At 37.3% G+C, this 17,198-nt stretch overlaps 1 protein-coding gene across 2 annotated transcripts in view; it reads right to left on the minus strand.

The window, feature by feature from the left end:
• Positions 1-4,851: 4,851 nt before the first annotated feature.
• The window catches only part of LOC109553150 (cytochrome P450 2C21-like), a 92,460-nt gene continuing 80,113 nt past the window's right edge, over positions 4,852-17,198 (minus strand). For both annotated transcript variants that reach the window (XM_070780515.1, XM_070780514.1), the window contains exons 8-9: positions 7,543-7,684; positions 4,852-5,473 (exon numbers count right to left, since the gene is read on the minus strand). In XM_070780515.1, coding sequence (XP_070636616.1) covers positions 5,292-5,473; positions 7,543-7,684 — 324 coding nt within the window. In that variant the 3' untranslated portion in view covers positions 4,852-5,291. The remainder of the gene's footprint in view (positions 5,474-7,542; positions 7,685-17,198) is intronic.

The raw sequence follows: 17,198 nt of genomic DNA on the forward strand, positions 1-17,198 counted from the left end.
ACTTTCTCTTATGTTTCACAGCAGAGGCTTTATAGTTCTATTTTTCATACTTATGTCCATGATCCATCTCAAATAAGTGTTTGTAAGCAACTTGTAAGGAACAAGGTGATTTTTTCCCAATATCCATTTCATCTAGCATTAAGATTATTCTTTCCAGCTAAATTAAGTAGCACTATCACATGCTAGTAAAGTAGTGCTCAAAATTCTCCAAGCCAGGCTTCAGCAATATGTAAACCATGAACTTCCTGATGTTCAAGCTGGTTTTAGAAAAGGTAGAGGAACCAGAGATCAAATTGCCAACATCTGCTGGATCATCAAAAAAGAAAGAGAGTTCCAGAAAAACATCTATTTATGCTTTATTGACTATGGCAAAGCCTTTGACTGTATGGATCACAATAAATTATGGAAAATTCTGAAAGAGATGGGAATACCAGACCACCTGATCTGCCTCTTGAGAAATTTGTATGCAGGTCAGGAAGCAACAGTTAGAACTGGACATGGAACAACAGATTGGTTCCAAATAGGAAAAGGAGTTCGTCAAGGCTGTATATTGTCACCCTGTTTATTTAACTTATATGCAGAGTACCTCATGAGAAACGCTGGACTGGAAGAAACACAAACTGGAATCAAGATTGCCAGGAGAAATATCAATAACCTCAGATATGCAGATGACATCACCCTTATGGCAGAAAGTGAAGAGGAACTCAAAAGCCTCTTGATGAAAGAGAAAGTGGAGAGTGAAAAAGTTGGCTTGAAGCTCAACATTCAGAAAACGAAGATCATGGCATCCGGTCCCATCACTTCATGGGAAATAGATGGGGAAACAGTGGAAACAGTGGCTGACTTTTTTTGGGGGGCTCCAAAATCACTGCAGATGGTAACTGCAGCCATGAAATTAAAAGACGCTTACTCCTTGGAAGGAAAGTTATGACCAACCTAGATAGCATATTGAAAAGCAGAGACATTACTTTGCCAACAAAGGTCCGTCTAGTCAAGGCTATGGTTTTTCCTGTGGTCATGTATGGATGTGAGAGTTGGACTGTGAAGAAGGCTGAGCACCAAATAATTGATGCTTTTGAACTGTGGTGTTGGAGAAGACTCTTGAGAGTCCCTTGGACTGCAAGGAGATCCAACCAGTCCATTCTGAAGGAGATCAGCCCTGGGATTTCTTTGGAAGGAGTGATGCTAAAGCTGAAACTCCAGTACTTTGGCCACCTCATGTGAAGAGTTAACTTATTGGAAAAGACTCTGATGCTGGAAGGGATTGGGGGCAAGAGGAGAAGGGAATGACGGAGGAAGAGATGGCTAGATGGCATCACTGACTCGATGGATGTGAGTCTGAGTGAACTCCGGGAGTTGGTGATGGACAGGGAGGCCTGGCATGCTGCGATTCATGGGGTTGCAAAGAGTCAGACATGACTGAGCGACTGATCTGATCTGATCTGATCACATGGCCATATAGGTGTGAGTCTGTTTCTAAAGTTTCTTCTATTCTAGTGTATTTCAACTTGTTACTCTTGTGCCAATACCATATTGTCCTAATTATTATAGCTTTAAACTAAGTCCTCATATCTGGTGTAAGTCTTCTACCTTTATTCTTCTTTCTTCTTGATTATATTGGCTTCTTTGTATTTCCACACAAATTTTAGATCAATTGATCAATTCAGAAGATCTGATATTTACTGAGAATTCATTGAATCTCTACATTGACAGAACTGACACTTAAACAATATTGATTTTTCTAAATTTATGAACATGGTATAACTCTATATTTGGGTATAATTTCTCCCAGCAATGTTGTGAAATTTGAAGTATTGATGTGTTTCACATTATTCACTAGATTCAGCCCTAGATATTTGCAGGGAGTGGTTGGCTTATTTTATCAATATAATTATTTAATTATTTGATCTTAGTACAAAGCAGTACAATTCATTTTTTCAATTCATTTTTTTATTAACCTCATAGCCAGTTCTCAGGCCGCTCTACTTTGCCATGAGCAGTGTACTTCTATTACATCCTCGGGTGTAACACTCTCAAGATCTAAGGAGGACATGCTTAACAGTTTCCTTTGTTTATTTTTGTTTAGCAGCTCCTTGGAACTCACATAAAGTTTCTATTCTTTGTCATATATGTCCACTAAAGACCACTCAATTAGCTTAGTGCTCATCTAATTATTGGACAGATATTTCCTTAGTAGTTTTAGGAACCAAAACAGCATCTAATATTTGCAAGACACTTTATATATATATATGTGTTGGAGCATGCCTTCAACACGCATCCAGACACTTTATAGTTCTGCTGTATCCTTCACTTCCTCCTTGCACAGAACCTCCAGGTTTGCCAGAGGTGAGAGTTTAGGATCTTCTCCAGTCTTTTCAGAACATTTGTAGATTTCTAATGTCTCAGGAGGGTATCCCAGGTGTTGCTAGTGGTAAGAACCTGCCTGACAGTGCAGGAGACATAAGAGATGAGGGTTCAATCCCTCCATCAGAAAGATCCCCTGGAGGAGAGCATGGCAATCCAGTCCAGTATTCTTGCCTGGAGAATCCCATAGACAGAGGAGCCTGGCTGGTTATAGTCCTTAGGGTTGCACAGAGTCAGACACAACTGAAGTGACTTAGTACACACACACACGCAGTGTCTTGGGAATTCATCAGGTTTCCAAAGCCTTCCATGAGTATCTCATTCCTCAACTTTTCCTTTTAAGCTTTTTGGTTAGCGTATTGATTTCTATAGCTTCAGGCATCTACAATATTCAAAAATTGCCCCTGATTGTTTTCAACAAATGTGTCTGTGGAAAGGCTGTTCATACTGGGAAACTTCTGAGATCAATCCTGAATGTAGTCTTCCACAGTGACCACAGGCAGGTTAAATAATAATGATTCTCTGGGAACAGGGTTTTGAAGGAGTTCCAGCTCCACTCACTGCCTCCTACTTGAGGCTGATATATTGTTGATGCTTTTCACCATGATTATACCCTGTAGCTTTTCAAGGCTACCTCAAAGCTGGGAAGATAGAAGGGAATAAGGCAAAACATGACAAACCTCACTGTTATTACTGAGGTTTATCCATTTTCTTGAAGAACTCTGCAAATTGATGCACTTCTTGGCTAATGGTCAAAGATGTGAAAAAGCATATCTGATAAGTTTTACTTGTGCTTTCATTGTTTTATATCAGAGAGAATTATTAGAAGTCATTACTCTATACCACATTTGCTGACATCCTTCAGTCTAAGTTTGAAAGGAAGTAATGAAAAGTGGATACTCTTACTTTTTCAAACTTATGGGGTTCAATATTTCACCAACAATGAAAATAGTTTCTAGGATTTTGGAGACATCTTTTTTTCAGAATTTTTCTCAACTTACAGAGAATGTTTATCATTAAAAAATGTTAACCATTATCAAACTTTTACATTTACAGAGAAAGTCACTTGTTCCCTCAGCTAGGTTTGTGTCTATGCTACACATTGTACATCAAATAATGCAATGATAATCTGGGGCTCGGGGTGACATTAGTTTTCTCCAGCAAAAAGTATGTTCCAGTAAGCAGAAAATGTTTAGGGGTGAATCAATGTAATTTAAGCAATGTTTAAAATTACTTAAAGATGAACTCTAGTCTTATGACTACTCTTCAACCTCAGGTTTATTCTTAAGGCTTGTTTACAGATCTTCATAATCTTCAGGCTTCAGCTGAAGTTGGAACATTTACTTGATCCTTTTTACTTGGCAAGCTCTAGACTCCAGTTTTTTTTTTTTTCTTTGAGCCCTCAGAACATTTCAATTTTTTTGTTTGTTTCTAAAGCTCCTACACAATATTTTATAGTCAGCCATTCAGACTCTCAGCTCCTGATTTCAAATCAACAATCACTTCAAAGGTAAAATCACATCAAATAACAGGCTTCCTGATATGGATTTCCCAAACCCTCTGCTTTCTTGTCCCCAGAAATCCTCACAACTTTTAACACTCTTCCCTGATGACAAATACGTATGTACATAGGCATATGTTTGTGTGTCTGTGATGAGCCAGACAGAGGAAGAAAATACAGACATAAATATAGATGTTATATCAAGAAGTTTCTGGTCATTGCAATTATATATTATTTGTAGATGATAAAATGTCCTACTTGAAAAATCCATGAAAGGAAACTAAAGTTACTAAATCTACCAAAGAATTCTGTTCTCAGCATATAAGTGGGTTTGGTCAAATAGTCTCTATTACAGTCATGACAGAAAAGTTAAGAGATACATACTTTTTAGGGCATTATTCTTCAGTATTGATGAAAAACAAAAATGCACATACATGTGCAGACACTTCACTGCCAGCAAACTATCTCAAAGAGATAGTACAGGAATAATAAAAGATGTATGCAGGTAGGAGCATTTCTATATTAACAAAAGTTCAAAATAATCTGAATATCCTTGAACACTAAGATAATTTTTAAGATTATTATAGGCATGAAATATGGTATTATGAGAGACATTTATTTATATAGATTGTGAAAGTACCTGTTGCTATTATCTGATGTCACCAAGAAGTCAGAGATATATTATAAATAATACATACATACACACATATCCACAGAAATACACATGCATATTTCTCTGTGTGTTCAAATATAACCATAAATACATATTATTTTCCTTCTTTTTTGCTTTAATATGTCTGTATATCAGTAACTGGGTCTATGTGTGGGTCTGTGTCTAATAACTAGGGGAAAAGAGAAAGGACAGCCTTGAAAATAACCAGCAAATGTAATTTTGGTCTCATGTTATTCCCTCTAGCTGGAGCAATCTTCCTCTGCTTTCTTCCTGCATGTGTGTATGTATATATACATATATAAAAACATATACATCACACATATAATTACACTTTAATGAACATTGAAAAAAACAGAAATTATACATGCCAAACTGTCAAGAGATAATAGCAGTAAGAGATGAGTACATTATATATATATATTTTTTAACACATGTGATAATTTTCTACTCTAATTTTTTTAAAAATCAAAATATGACATTTATAAGGTACCTTTTCACTGTAGATAAGATACAGTTTAAGATCTCAGGATAGAATTACGAAAAAACATTTTATTGAAGACAAAACAGTGAGCTGTAGTTCATGAAGCAAAACTTGAACTGAATCTTAAAGAAAATCAGAAGAGACAGGGCTCAGGAAAGTCACTCCTGACTCTAAGGGAGAGGTGGACCATAGCTAACAGCAAGGGCAAAGAGCATCAGCTTGTGTAGACAGAGCTGGAGAGGCTCATCTGCGATCCGGCAGCAGCCCTTTCTTCAGACTGGAATGAAACAGACCTCGTAGAAGTGTGGTATAGATCCCACTCCTTTCAGAAGTGGTGCAGTATCAATGTTCTTCGGATCAACCAGAGGTTTCAAGGTAAATTTCTGTAAAATGCTGACCAGGAGTAAAAACAGTTCCATGCGGGCCAGGCCTTCTCCAACACAAACTCTTTTTCCTAGAAATGAGACATAAATGAAATATCCATATAATTCTCATTTGACCTAGTGCACAGGGAGGTGTAGATAAATATGAAATGAAAGAATAGAGTAAATAAATAGATAAACTAAGGAAAGACCAAATAACCAATGGCTTCTCCTATTTACACCAAAATCTGGTCTGCTTCATTCCCTCAGAACATATTTCTGTGTACATTCTATTTAATATATTTTTTTTAATCCCTTCTGTACACCCATGTGGGAATTGCTTTCCTGAGGGTGGCCAGTGACATTTTTCTACACTCACACACACACACAGATATACACAAACACACAGACATATACACACAAACAGACGTATATACACACACTTACTCATCCCAATCGGCATGAGACACACTATATGTTCTCCATCTACCTCCAACCCAAGTCTCAACAACAGGTTTATTTCTCCTCATCTGATTTCTAAAAATAATCTTGACCTTGCCATGTCCCTGTTTTAACACTATTTTAAGAGTTTACCACTATCAGCTATAAAAAGAAATGTCACAAACTAGACAAAAGTATGACTACATGTTCACCAATCCCGGACACATAAGCTATTTGAGGTGTTAGGAATTTCCAGTCATTCCTCCAACTGAAATACTCATCTCCTCAACTCTGCCAGCTGAGATTCTCTACATCCTTCTAGATCCACTGCATCTGTCATTTACTCTATACAAACTTCTTTGATCTATTCAGGTAGATATAATTTACTCCCTCATTGGTATTCCACAAGACTTATTAGTGCTTCTAATACAGAATATTTCACATGAAATTATAATTATTCCTCTGTCCCACACACTGGAATATAAGCTCATAAGGTAAAGCCTTAGATCTTGTAATGGTAGCACAGTGTCAGGACAAAAGCAATCCCACAAACTCTGTAAACTGAACAGAAATCTCGAGCAGGCTCATTATGTAACAATGGACCCAAAATTCAGGAAGAATATAAGATTAGCATTGTCTGTCCATGCGGTCACCTCTGGGCACTGTTCATAGTCTGGGGGTGTTTCTCCATCTTCCCAGATCCATTCTGTTTGTTTTTCTTTTGCACCTACTCTGTGTTTAGGAAGTTGATTTCTTTGGAACGCACAACCCCAATAGTTAGTTACCTTCTTTACTGTGAGTAAACTCAGAGGATTAAACATTGAGAAGGTTAGAGTATGCCCTCCCTCAGTCCCAGCCTGTCAGGCCACAGTTTCAGCAGTGGCTATATTCTCCAACCTACAGACCCATCTCCTGCTGAGGCAGCCATTCTCTTTGCTAAAAGTCTGCTTGAGTTTCAGCAACACCCTCCTTCTCCTGACTCTTCGACACAGGATGGTAACATCGTCCTGCTGATGCTCATCCCTGAGTACTTGACCACTCCTTGCCATGTCCCTTAATCGTGTCCACACCTCTGAAAACAGTCTCTTCATTAAACTGTCTAAAGTATCCTACCTCTTTCTTTCAAGGACCCTGACAAATTAAAGGAAGATACTAAATATAAAATGTTTCTTCCTGCAAGAAAACTTCCTTTATCTTCCAACTACTCTGCCCTCTGCTGTGTCCCTCAAAACGCAAGATTCAGGAGCTTCTCTCTCTGGATGCCCACTGAAAGAGTGGAAACACTCTGAAGAGTATTTTCTCTCTGGAGTATCCTTGCCTTTAACCTGCATTTCTCTTTCTTAGAGGAAGGATGCATCTGTTACTCACATTTGTATCTCTGGACCTGAGTGAGCATGAGTCTACTACATATAAGGTATGCAGACTACATTAAGTGAATTGACTTCATTGAGTGAATTGACTTCTCAGGGCAGAGGAGAAAAGCCGCAGTGTCTAGAAACCTAGGTATCTAGGAGGAGCTCTTAGGAGACTCAGCAGTGGGTAAGACAGCAGAAGTCAGGAAATACAGTCTCCAATCCAATGAAAAATTATCTGCACTTTGGGAGTAGTGCCTCTGGCCTCATGCAAATGACAATTTGTCCAGCCCAGACTAGCCTCCATGCAAAGCCCTTCCTTCTCTCATTTTACCACTGATGTACAGACAAAAATGAAGCATGCTTGCCTGCTGAAAAAGCCATGAAGTAGTCACTCTTCTTAAAGTTACCACTTTTATCCAGGAAGTGACCAGGATCAAACTGCTCTGGGTTGGGAAACTCCTTGCCATCGTGCAGGACAGAAGTCAGAGATGTTAATATGGTTGTGCCCTGAGATAAAGAGAAACAGATTAACTGGATTGCAAAAATGGTCACGGAGCTTGAAAAAAAAAAATACCTTGTCTAATCCTTTCCTTTTGTAGATGAGATGACTGAAGCACACATACAAAAAAAAAAATTTATTCTTTCCATGTCAGAGAACAAGTTAATGACCAAGCCTGTGCTGTGCTTAGACACTCAAGTCATGTCCGACTCTTTGCAACCCCATGGACTGTAGCCCACCAGGCTCCTCTGTCCATGGGAATTCTCCAGGCAAGAATACTGGAGTGCCATGCCCTCCTCCAGGGGACCTTTCCAACCCAGGGGTCAAACCTAGGTCTCCCTCATTGCAGGCAGATTCTTTACTGTCTGAGCCACCAGGGAAGCCCAGTGACCAAGCCTAACAGATCTTAAATCCTACAATGCCGGTTCAGGGCACTGTTAAAACCTGACTCCAAGATAATCGTCTTCAGCTTGTAGTCTACCTACTGCACTTGCTTTCCAGTAAATTAAAGGAGCTGCGTTTTTCTTGACAAAAAACGTTAAACGTGCTGATGTCACTGAAAATCTAGCTCTTTCTCTTTGGAATCAAATATGACATCTTCTTCAAAACTACATGAGTGGCCATATTTTTGAAAACTATTTTCTTCTCCTACTAAGATGAGTAACTAGTAAGCATACCCTCCTCCTCCTATGTTTTTTCAATGTATTTGTTGAATATTCTTCTTGAAGTAGGGTGGCATTTCTGGTTTCTTGTAAGGTTTTCCTAAACTCAGAGATACCATGTAACATAACAATTTAGAGTTTAGTTTTTAGAATCAGTTGAACATTTTTCTCTACTAAATTAATCTCTGTGACTATAGGAAAGTTTTTTGCCTTTTTTTTTTTTTTAACAGTTGCATGCTTCATTTTCATCACAAGTAAAATATAAACAGGGAGTTCCCTGGTGGCTAGGGTTCAATCTATCCCTGGTGGGAGAACTAAGATCCCACAAGTGGCTAAGCACACCAAAAAAAAAAAAAAACTAAACTAAAAACAAGCAAACAAAAAAAAAAAATAAACAATTATTTTATTATGTAATGAGATAATATAAGAAATACTTTTTAAACAGAGGTTATTACCACAAGCTAAAACACTCAATAAATAGAAATTTTGCTGCTATTATGATAACAATAATTTTATTCACAATATCTTGGGATCACAATAATACAGAGACAAAATTTAAATTCAGATTCATCTGAATGCCTTCTGGTATACTGTATAGCCTTTCCAAATACATGATATAGTTCTCACTCCAAAACATCATGAATTGAAAGACAATCATTTCCAAGTGTGCAAATAAATAAAAGAATCAAGATTGCCTGGAGAAATATCAAAAACCTCAGATATGCAGATGACACCACCCTTCTGGCAGAAAATGAAGAGGAACTAAAGAGCCTCTTGACGAAAGTGAAAGGTGAAAAAAACTGACATAAAACTCAACATTTAAAAAACTAACATCAGGGCATCCAGTTCGATCACTTCATGGCAAATAGATGGGAAAACAATGGAAACAGTGACAGACTTTGTTTTCTTGGGCTCCAAAATCACTGCAGATGGTGACTGCAGCCATGAAATTAAGATGCTTAGCCCTTGGAAGAAGAGCTATGATCAACCTAAACAACATATTAAAAAGCAGAGACATTGCTGACAAAGGTCCATCTAGTTCAAGCTATGGTTTTTCCAGTAGTCAAGTATAGAGTTGGACCATAAGGAACATTGAGCACTGAAGAATTGATGCTCTTGAACTGTGGTTTTGGAGAAGACTCTTGAGAGTCCCTTATAATGCAAGGAGGTCAAACCAGTCGATTCTGAAGGAAATCAGTCCTGAAAGTTCATTGGAAGGACTGATGTTGAAGCTCCAATACTTTGACCACCTGATGCAAAGAACTGACTCATTCGAAAAGACCCTGATGCTGGGAAAATTGAAGGCAGTAGGAGAAGGGGATGACAGAGGGTGAGATGGTTGGATGGCATCACCGACTCCATGGACATGAGTTTGAGCAAGCTCTAGGAGATGGTGATGGACAGGGAGGGCTGGCGTGCTACAGTCCATGGGGTCGCAAAGAGTTGGTCATGAATGAGTAACTGAACTGATTGGAATAAAGGGGAAACTGAAGTTTCAGTCTTTCCTAAACCTCTTCCTTATGACACAGCAACTCCTGTGATTCATTTTCTGACCTGGGTGGGCATAGAGATGTGCCCTGCGCATGAAGTACAGGAAGATAGTATGGCCACAGTACAAAGGCTTTCATATAAAGCTAATTAATGACCAAAAAATTTATCCTGGATGATGGGACCATCTGTTGCAGTTTAGTCACTGAGTTGTGTCTGACTCTTTGTGACCTCAAGGACTGCAGCCTGCCAAGCCACTCTGTCCATGAGATTTCCCAGGCAAGAATACTGGAGTGGGTTGCCATTTCCTTCTCCAGGGGATCTTCCCAACTGAGGAAGATGGGACCGTATACTTCAAGGTATAACAGAGTAACTGCTTTTGAGTTGCCCTCACAAACCTGAAATATATATAAAAACAGACAGGAGGACTTCCCTGGTGATCCAGTGGTGAAGAATCTGCCTGCCACAGGACATGGGTTTGATCCCTGATCCGAGAACATCCCACATGCCTCGGGGCAACAAAGTCCGTGCACTGCAACTACTGAGCCCACATGCTCTACAGCCTGCATGATGCAAGAAGACAATCATTGCCATGAGAAGCCCAGGCACTGCACTAGAGACTAGCCTCTGCTCATCACAGCTAGAGAAACCCACAAGCAGCAATGAAGACCCAGTGCAGCCAAATTAAATAATACTTTCTGAAATCCTCAGGGGAAAAAACACGAAGTAACAGCTTTCCAGCATTGAACAAGAAGCAATCCAGGATTGTGATTCTTTAATAAAGAGGAATTAGGTAGGTCCTATATTCACTCCTAATATACTTCTGAAAACACTTTCCTCCTAGAGTGCAGGGAGGTGGCAGCCGAGCAAAGTGGGACCCTTTCTGAGCTAAGGAGACAGAAATCAAAACCTGATGCCTGCAACTCATGAGGAAGGACACAAGTCAGGAATAATCTATAAACAGGGAAGATCTCAAAAGTATACAAGACTATTCTCTGTACATTCATGTCTGTGGGTTGGGCAGCTTCAGGACCCCAATTAGAGTATGATTCCTGGGGAGGTGAGAATTGAAAGTGGATACCAGATGCTGTACAGTGATAGAGAAGTTGAGGTTCCAACCCAGTGAGAGTGGAAAGAACTTTCCTGTCAACTCAGATTTACTGTTATGATTGATCCCCCAAATTCTAAGTTGTTGGATTAATGAACCCACCCTGGACTAAGGGTCATGCCCTAAGATTAAATCAAAAATTGAAATTAAATCACAATGACAAACAATTATAGTAAGCTTAAGACACTAAAGGACATCTGTCAGTAACTTAGCTGCTTATCAAAATAAAATTCAGTGCCCTTAAAGAAAGGGTAATCCAGATTCCCCATAAGACATCATTCAAAACATTCACTATACAACAGAAAATTAAAAATAAATGTGAAATGAAGTAAATGTGACCCAAATTTGAAGGAAAAAGAGCCAATAGAATCCATATTAGAACCCATATTAGAACCGATATTATCCTAGATATTAGAATTATCTAAGAACTACACAAGTACTACAAACCATCCATCATAAGTATATCTAAGTTCTTAAAGGAATAATTAATAACAAAAAAAGAATAAATGAGAAATCTCAACAGAGATTCAAAACAGTAAAAATAGGAATTCAAGAAATGAAATTTTTACTGGATTGAATTAAAAACATTAGAGACTGCAAAAGAAAAGGTTAGTGAATTTAGAGACATACCAACAGAGTAACGGCTGAGAAGCCCCTATTGGAAGAACTTTCCAACACACAGTAATTATAAACTGTGAAATACACACAAACACACACATTCTGCAAGGCAGCCAAAAGCATGAAGTGTAGAAAACACTTGAGAAGACAAAAAGATACTGGGTGAGTTTTCCATTTTAATGATGTTATCATGAGGACAGGTCTCAGACAACAAAATATTGAGTGACTAAAACATGGCCATAAGCCAAGTCTCACTGCTTTAAAGAATCAATGACAATATTCAGCTGTACCCACTGCACAGAAACAAACAAACAAAAAAAAACAGGGCTGGGGGTGGGGGGGGCGGCGGATAATTCCATAAAAGAAAGAGCCAGAGAAGAGGACCCTTAAATTCCCTATATGAAATATCCCAAATCTCTGAAAATCCTATAAGCCCTGAATTACATGTGGAATAAATTCCAGATAACTACCCTAAAGTTAAAAAAAAACTAAATTTAAAACTCAGAATTTTGAGTTGAGAACAGCATAGTTAATGACCTGCTAAAACAAGCAAATGAACAAAGCTTCATGTTCCTCAAAGGATATAAATGAATCACGAGTCCCTATGATATATCATTAAAAATATGTAGACAAAAAATCCAAAATAATTAGACACACATACATACACACACACACACCAAGAAAATGTGACCCATACAGAAGAGAAACAGAAGAACAACAGTAACACTAAAATAACAATAGTGATAATGGAATAAACAAGAATTTTGAATCACAATCAAATTTTGAATTTATAATCATAGCTATTATAGTCAAGGAAATGAAAAAATGTCTCAACATTAAGTAAAATGTTAATGAATGAATGATCAAAATATAAATTGTAAAGAGAACCCAAATGGAAATTCCAAAACTAAAATTTATGGTTGATTGTATTAATTATTAAATAGACTTTACAATAGTTTGAAAGAAAAAGTTGGTGAAATAGAAGATAAATCAATAAAACTTTTTTCAGTCTGTAGAAAAGGAAAAAATTGAAAACAAATAAGCAACCAGAACCTAAGGAACCTTTTCAACAACACAATAAGGTGATTGGAGTACCAAAAAAAAAAAAAAAGAAAATAATTGAGAGAGGATGGGCAAAAAAAATTGAGAAAATAATGAAGAAAATGTAGACATCTACAATGTAGACTGAGCGACTTCACTTTCACTTTTCACTTTCATGCATTGGAGAAGGAAATGGCAACCCACTCCAATGTTCTTGCCTGGAGAATCCCAGGGACGGGCGAGCCTGGTGGGCTGCCATCTATGGGGTCGCACAGAGTCGGACACGACTGAAGTGACTTAGCAGCAGCAGCAGCACAATGTAGACAAATAGAATAAATAAAAACAAAACCAGACTTAAACATAAATATATTGTAGTTAAAATATAGTCAAATACACAGAGAAAACTTGAAGGCAGTCGAAGAAAAATGGCCCATTACCTACATAAGAACAAGAATTCAAATGACTGCTGAATACTCATCAATAAAATGGAAATCAGAAAATAGTAAAATGAAATATTTAAAGTGCTAAAGGGAAAAACTTATACCCAGTTAACATAGTAATCTATATCCAGATATCCACCTGTTGTAAACAAAGTTTTATTGGAATATTTCCCTGCCTATTTCTTAAAGTATTAACTATGGCTGCCTTTATTCTACAATGGCAGATTAAGACTACATGGTCCACAAAATCTGTATCACTACGTGGCCTCTTAAAGAGATGTTTGCCTGTTTAAAGCAAAAATTATAACACTGATGGTAGCTTTATAATATACATAGATATTATACATGTGATTGCCATTTCCTTCTCCAATGCATGAAAGTGAAAAATGAAAAGTGAAGTCGCTCAGAAGTGTCTGACCCTCAGCGACCCCAGGACTGCAGCCTTCCAGGCTCCTCCATCCATGGGATTTCCCAGGCAAGAGTACTGGAGTGGGGTCCCATTGCCTTCTCTGATAAAGGAAGAGGAACAGGTTAAATTGTCATATATGATTGCAATGTTCTTGTATTTTTTAAATTTAATAGTTTAATTTTAAGAAGACTGTAAAAATTTAAGAATACATATTGTAATCTCAAGAGAAATCATTTAAAAAATAGTTCAATGACAACAGATATTTATACTCCTGGAAAAAAATCTACTAATCCATAGAAAGGCAGGAAATGAGCAGCAGAGAGATATAAAAAAGAGGGACAAACAAAAAAAACAATTATTTAAAAGTACAGTTATTCCCAATAGAAGACAGTAAAGGAGGAAGAGTAGAATTATGAACTTGGTGGATAAGCAGAACACAAATGATGAATTTTCAAATATAAACCCACCATATCAGTAATTATATTGAATTGCAATAAACTAAACATTCCAATTGAAAAAGCAGAATGCACTTAATAGATCTATAAGGACAATCCATCCAAAAGCAATAGAACATGTTCTCCCCAAACACACATGAAACATTATCTAGAATAGATCATATGTTATGGCCAAAACAAGTATTAAGAAGTTTTAGAAGACTGAAATCATATCAAGTATATTTCCAAACGAAATGTTATAAATTGAGAACTCAATTATAAGAAAACTGGAAAATACACAGACATGTGGATATTAAAAAGTTTTAGAAGACTGAAATCATATCAAGTATATTTCCAAACAAAATGTTATAAATTGAGAACTCAATTATAAGAAAACTGGAAAATACACAGACATGTGGATATTAAACAATATGCTACTGAACAATCAAAGGATCACAGAATAAATCAAAAGAGAACCAAAAAGTACCTTGAGACAAAAAAAAAAAAAAGTAAACATGGCATACCAAAACTCGTGATGTCAGGAAAAGCAGTTCTAAGAGAAAAGTTCAGTGATAAATGCCTACATCAAGAAAAGAGAATGTGTATGGTGTTAGAAAGTGGTCTAGTTTCATTCTTTTACAAGTGGTTGACCAGTTTTCCCAGCACCACTTGTTAAAGAGATTGTCTTTAATCCATTGTATATTCTTGCCTCCTTTGTCAAAGATAAGGTGTCCATATGTGCATGGATTTATCTCTGGGCTTTCTATTTTATTCCATTGATCTATATTTCTGTCTTTGTGCCAGTACCATACTGTCTTGATAACTGTGGCTTTGTAGTAGAGCCTGAAGTCAGGCAGGTTGATTCCTCCAGTTCCATTCTTCTTTCTCAAGATAGCTTTGGCTATTCGAGGTTTTTTGTTTTTCCATACAAATTGTGAAATTATTTGTTCTAGCTCTGTGAAGAATACTGTTGGTAGCTTGATAGGGATTGCGTTGAATCTATAAATTGCTTTGGGTAGTATACTCATTTTCACTATATGGAGTATTACTCAGCCATTAAAAAGAATACATTTGAATCAGTTCTAATGAGATGGATGAAACTGGAGCCTATTATACAGAGTGAAGTAAGCCAGAAGGAAAAACATAAATACAGTATACTAACGCATATATATGGAATTTAGGAAGATGGTAACAATAACCCGGTGTACGAGACAGCAAAAGAGACACTGATGTATAGAACAGTCTTATGGACTCTGTGGGAGAGGGAGAGGGTGGGAAGATTTGGGAGAATGACATTGAAACATGTAAAATATCATGTAAGAAACGAGTTGCCAGTCCAGGTTCGATACACGATACTGGATGCTTGGGGCTAGTGCACTGGGACGACCAAGAGGGATGGTATGGGGAGGGAGGAGGGAGGAGGGTTCAGGATGGGGAACACATGTATACCTGTGGCGGATTCATTTTGATATTTGGCAAAACTAATACAATATTGTAAAGTTTAAAAATAAAATTAAAAAAAAAAAAGAAAGAAAAGAGAATGATATCAAACAAGCAACCTAACTTGACACCTTAAAGAGCTAGAAAAAGAAGAAAAAAACAAAGCTCAAAGTCGGCAGAAGGAAGGAAATAGAGATCATAAAGTAAATAAAAGAAACAGAGACCAATAAGAAAAACAAAACAAACAAACAAACAAACAAAAAAAAACCAATGAGACTAACAGCTGGCTTTTTAAAGCCATAAACAAAACTGAAAAATCTTTAGCTAGACTTACCAAGAAAAGAAGAAATAAGACTAAAATAAGCAGAAATAAAAGAGAAAACATTACAACTGATACTGGACAAATACATACAATCATAACAAACTATTAATACAATGAACCATACCGGAACAAATTGGAGAACTTAGAAAAAATAGATTCTTAGAAACCTACAACCTATCAGGAAAGAATCATGAAGAATTAGAAATCTGAATACATGAATCATGAGTAAGCAGATTGAACTGGCAATCCCAAAACACACAATACACTCCCAAAACACAAAGTACAGGGCCAGACAGTTTCACTGATTAATACTAACAAATATATAAAGAGAAATGGATACCAATTCTCAAACTCTTCCAAAAAATACAAGAGGAAAGGCCACTTGCAAACTAACTTTGAAAAGCCAACATTACCCTTCTATTATAACCAAAAAGAATATTACGTGAAATGAAAATTATAGGCCAATATCCTTGATATCTGGTCCCATCACTGCATGGCTAAAAGAAGGGGGAAAAGTGGAAACAGTGACAGATTTTGTTTTCTTGGGCTCCAAAGTAACTCACTGCAGACAGTGACCACAGCCATGAAATTAAAAAACGCTTGCTCCTTGGAAGAAAAGCTACAATAAACCTAGGCAGCATATTAAAGAGCAGAGACATCACATTGCCAACAAAGGTCCATACAGTCAAAGCTATGGTTTTTCCAGTTAATTATGTATGGATGTGAGAGTTGGACCATAAAGAAGGCTGAGTGCCAAAAAATTGATGCCTCCAAATTGTGCTGCTGGAGAAGATTCTTGAAGAGTCCCTTGGACTGCAAGATCAAACCAGTCAATCCTTAAGGAAGTCAGCCCTGAACATTCATTGGAAAGACTGATGTTGAAGCTGAAGCTCCAATACTTTGGCCACGTAATTCAAAGAATCAACTCATTGGAAAAGAAACTGATGCTCGGAAAGACTGAAGGCAAAAGGAGAAGAGGGCAGCAAAGGATGAGATGGTTAGACAGTATCACCAACTTAATGGACATGAATTTGAGCAAATTCTGGGAGATGGTGAAAATCAAGGAAGCCTGACGTACTGCAGTCCATGGGGATGAAAAGAGTCAGACACGACTTAGGGACTGAAAAACGACAATCCCTGATAAACATAGATGCAAAAATCCTCAACAAAATATTAGCAAACTGAACTGAAGAATACAGTAACAGGTGGATTTATGAGCAAGCTGGATTTATTCCAGGGATGCAAGGATGGTTCAACATGTGTAAATCAACTGGTGTGATAGAACTCGTTAACAAAATGGGGAATAAAAATCATAGAATCCTCTCAGTTGATTCAGAAAAAAAAAGCATTTGATAAAATTCAACATTCATTTATCATAAAAATTATCAACAAAGTGGTATAGAGAGAAGGTACCTCAATGTAATACAAGCTATATATGACAACCCAACAGTCAATATGATACTCAACAGTGAAAAGGTGAAAACTTTTCCTTTAAGATCAGTAACAAGACCAGAATCACCACTTATATTGAACAGAAGGAGTCAGGGTTTGGGAAAATTT

Source organism: Bos indicus, chromosome 26 (assembly GCF_029378745.1).
Source record: "Bos indicus isolate NIAB-ARS_2022 breed Sahiwal x Tharparkar chromosome 26, NIAB-ARS_B.indTharparkar_mat_pri_1.0, whole genome shotgun sequence".
NCBI classification, from domain to species: domain Eukaryota; kingdom Metazoa; phylum Chordata; class Mammalia; order Artiodactyla; family Bovidae; genus Bos; species Bos indicus.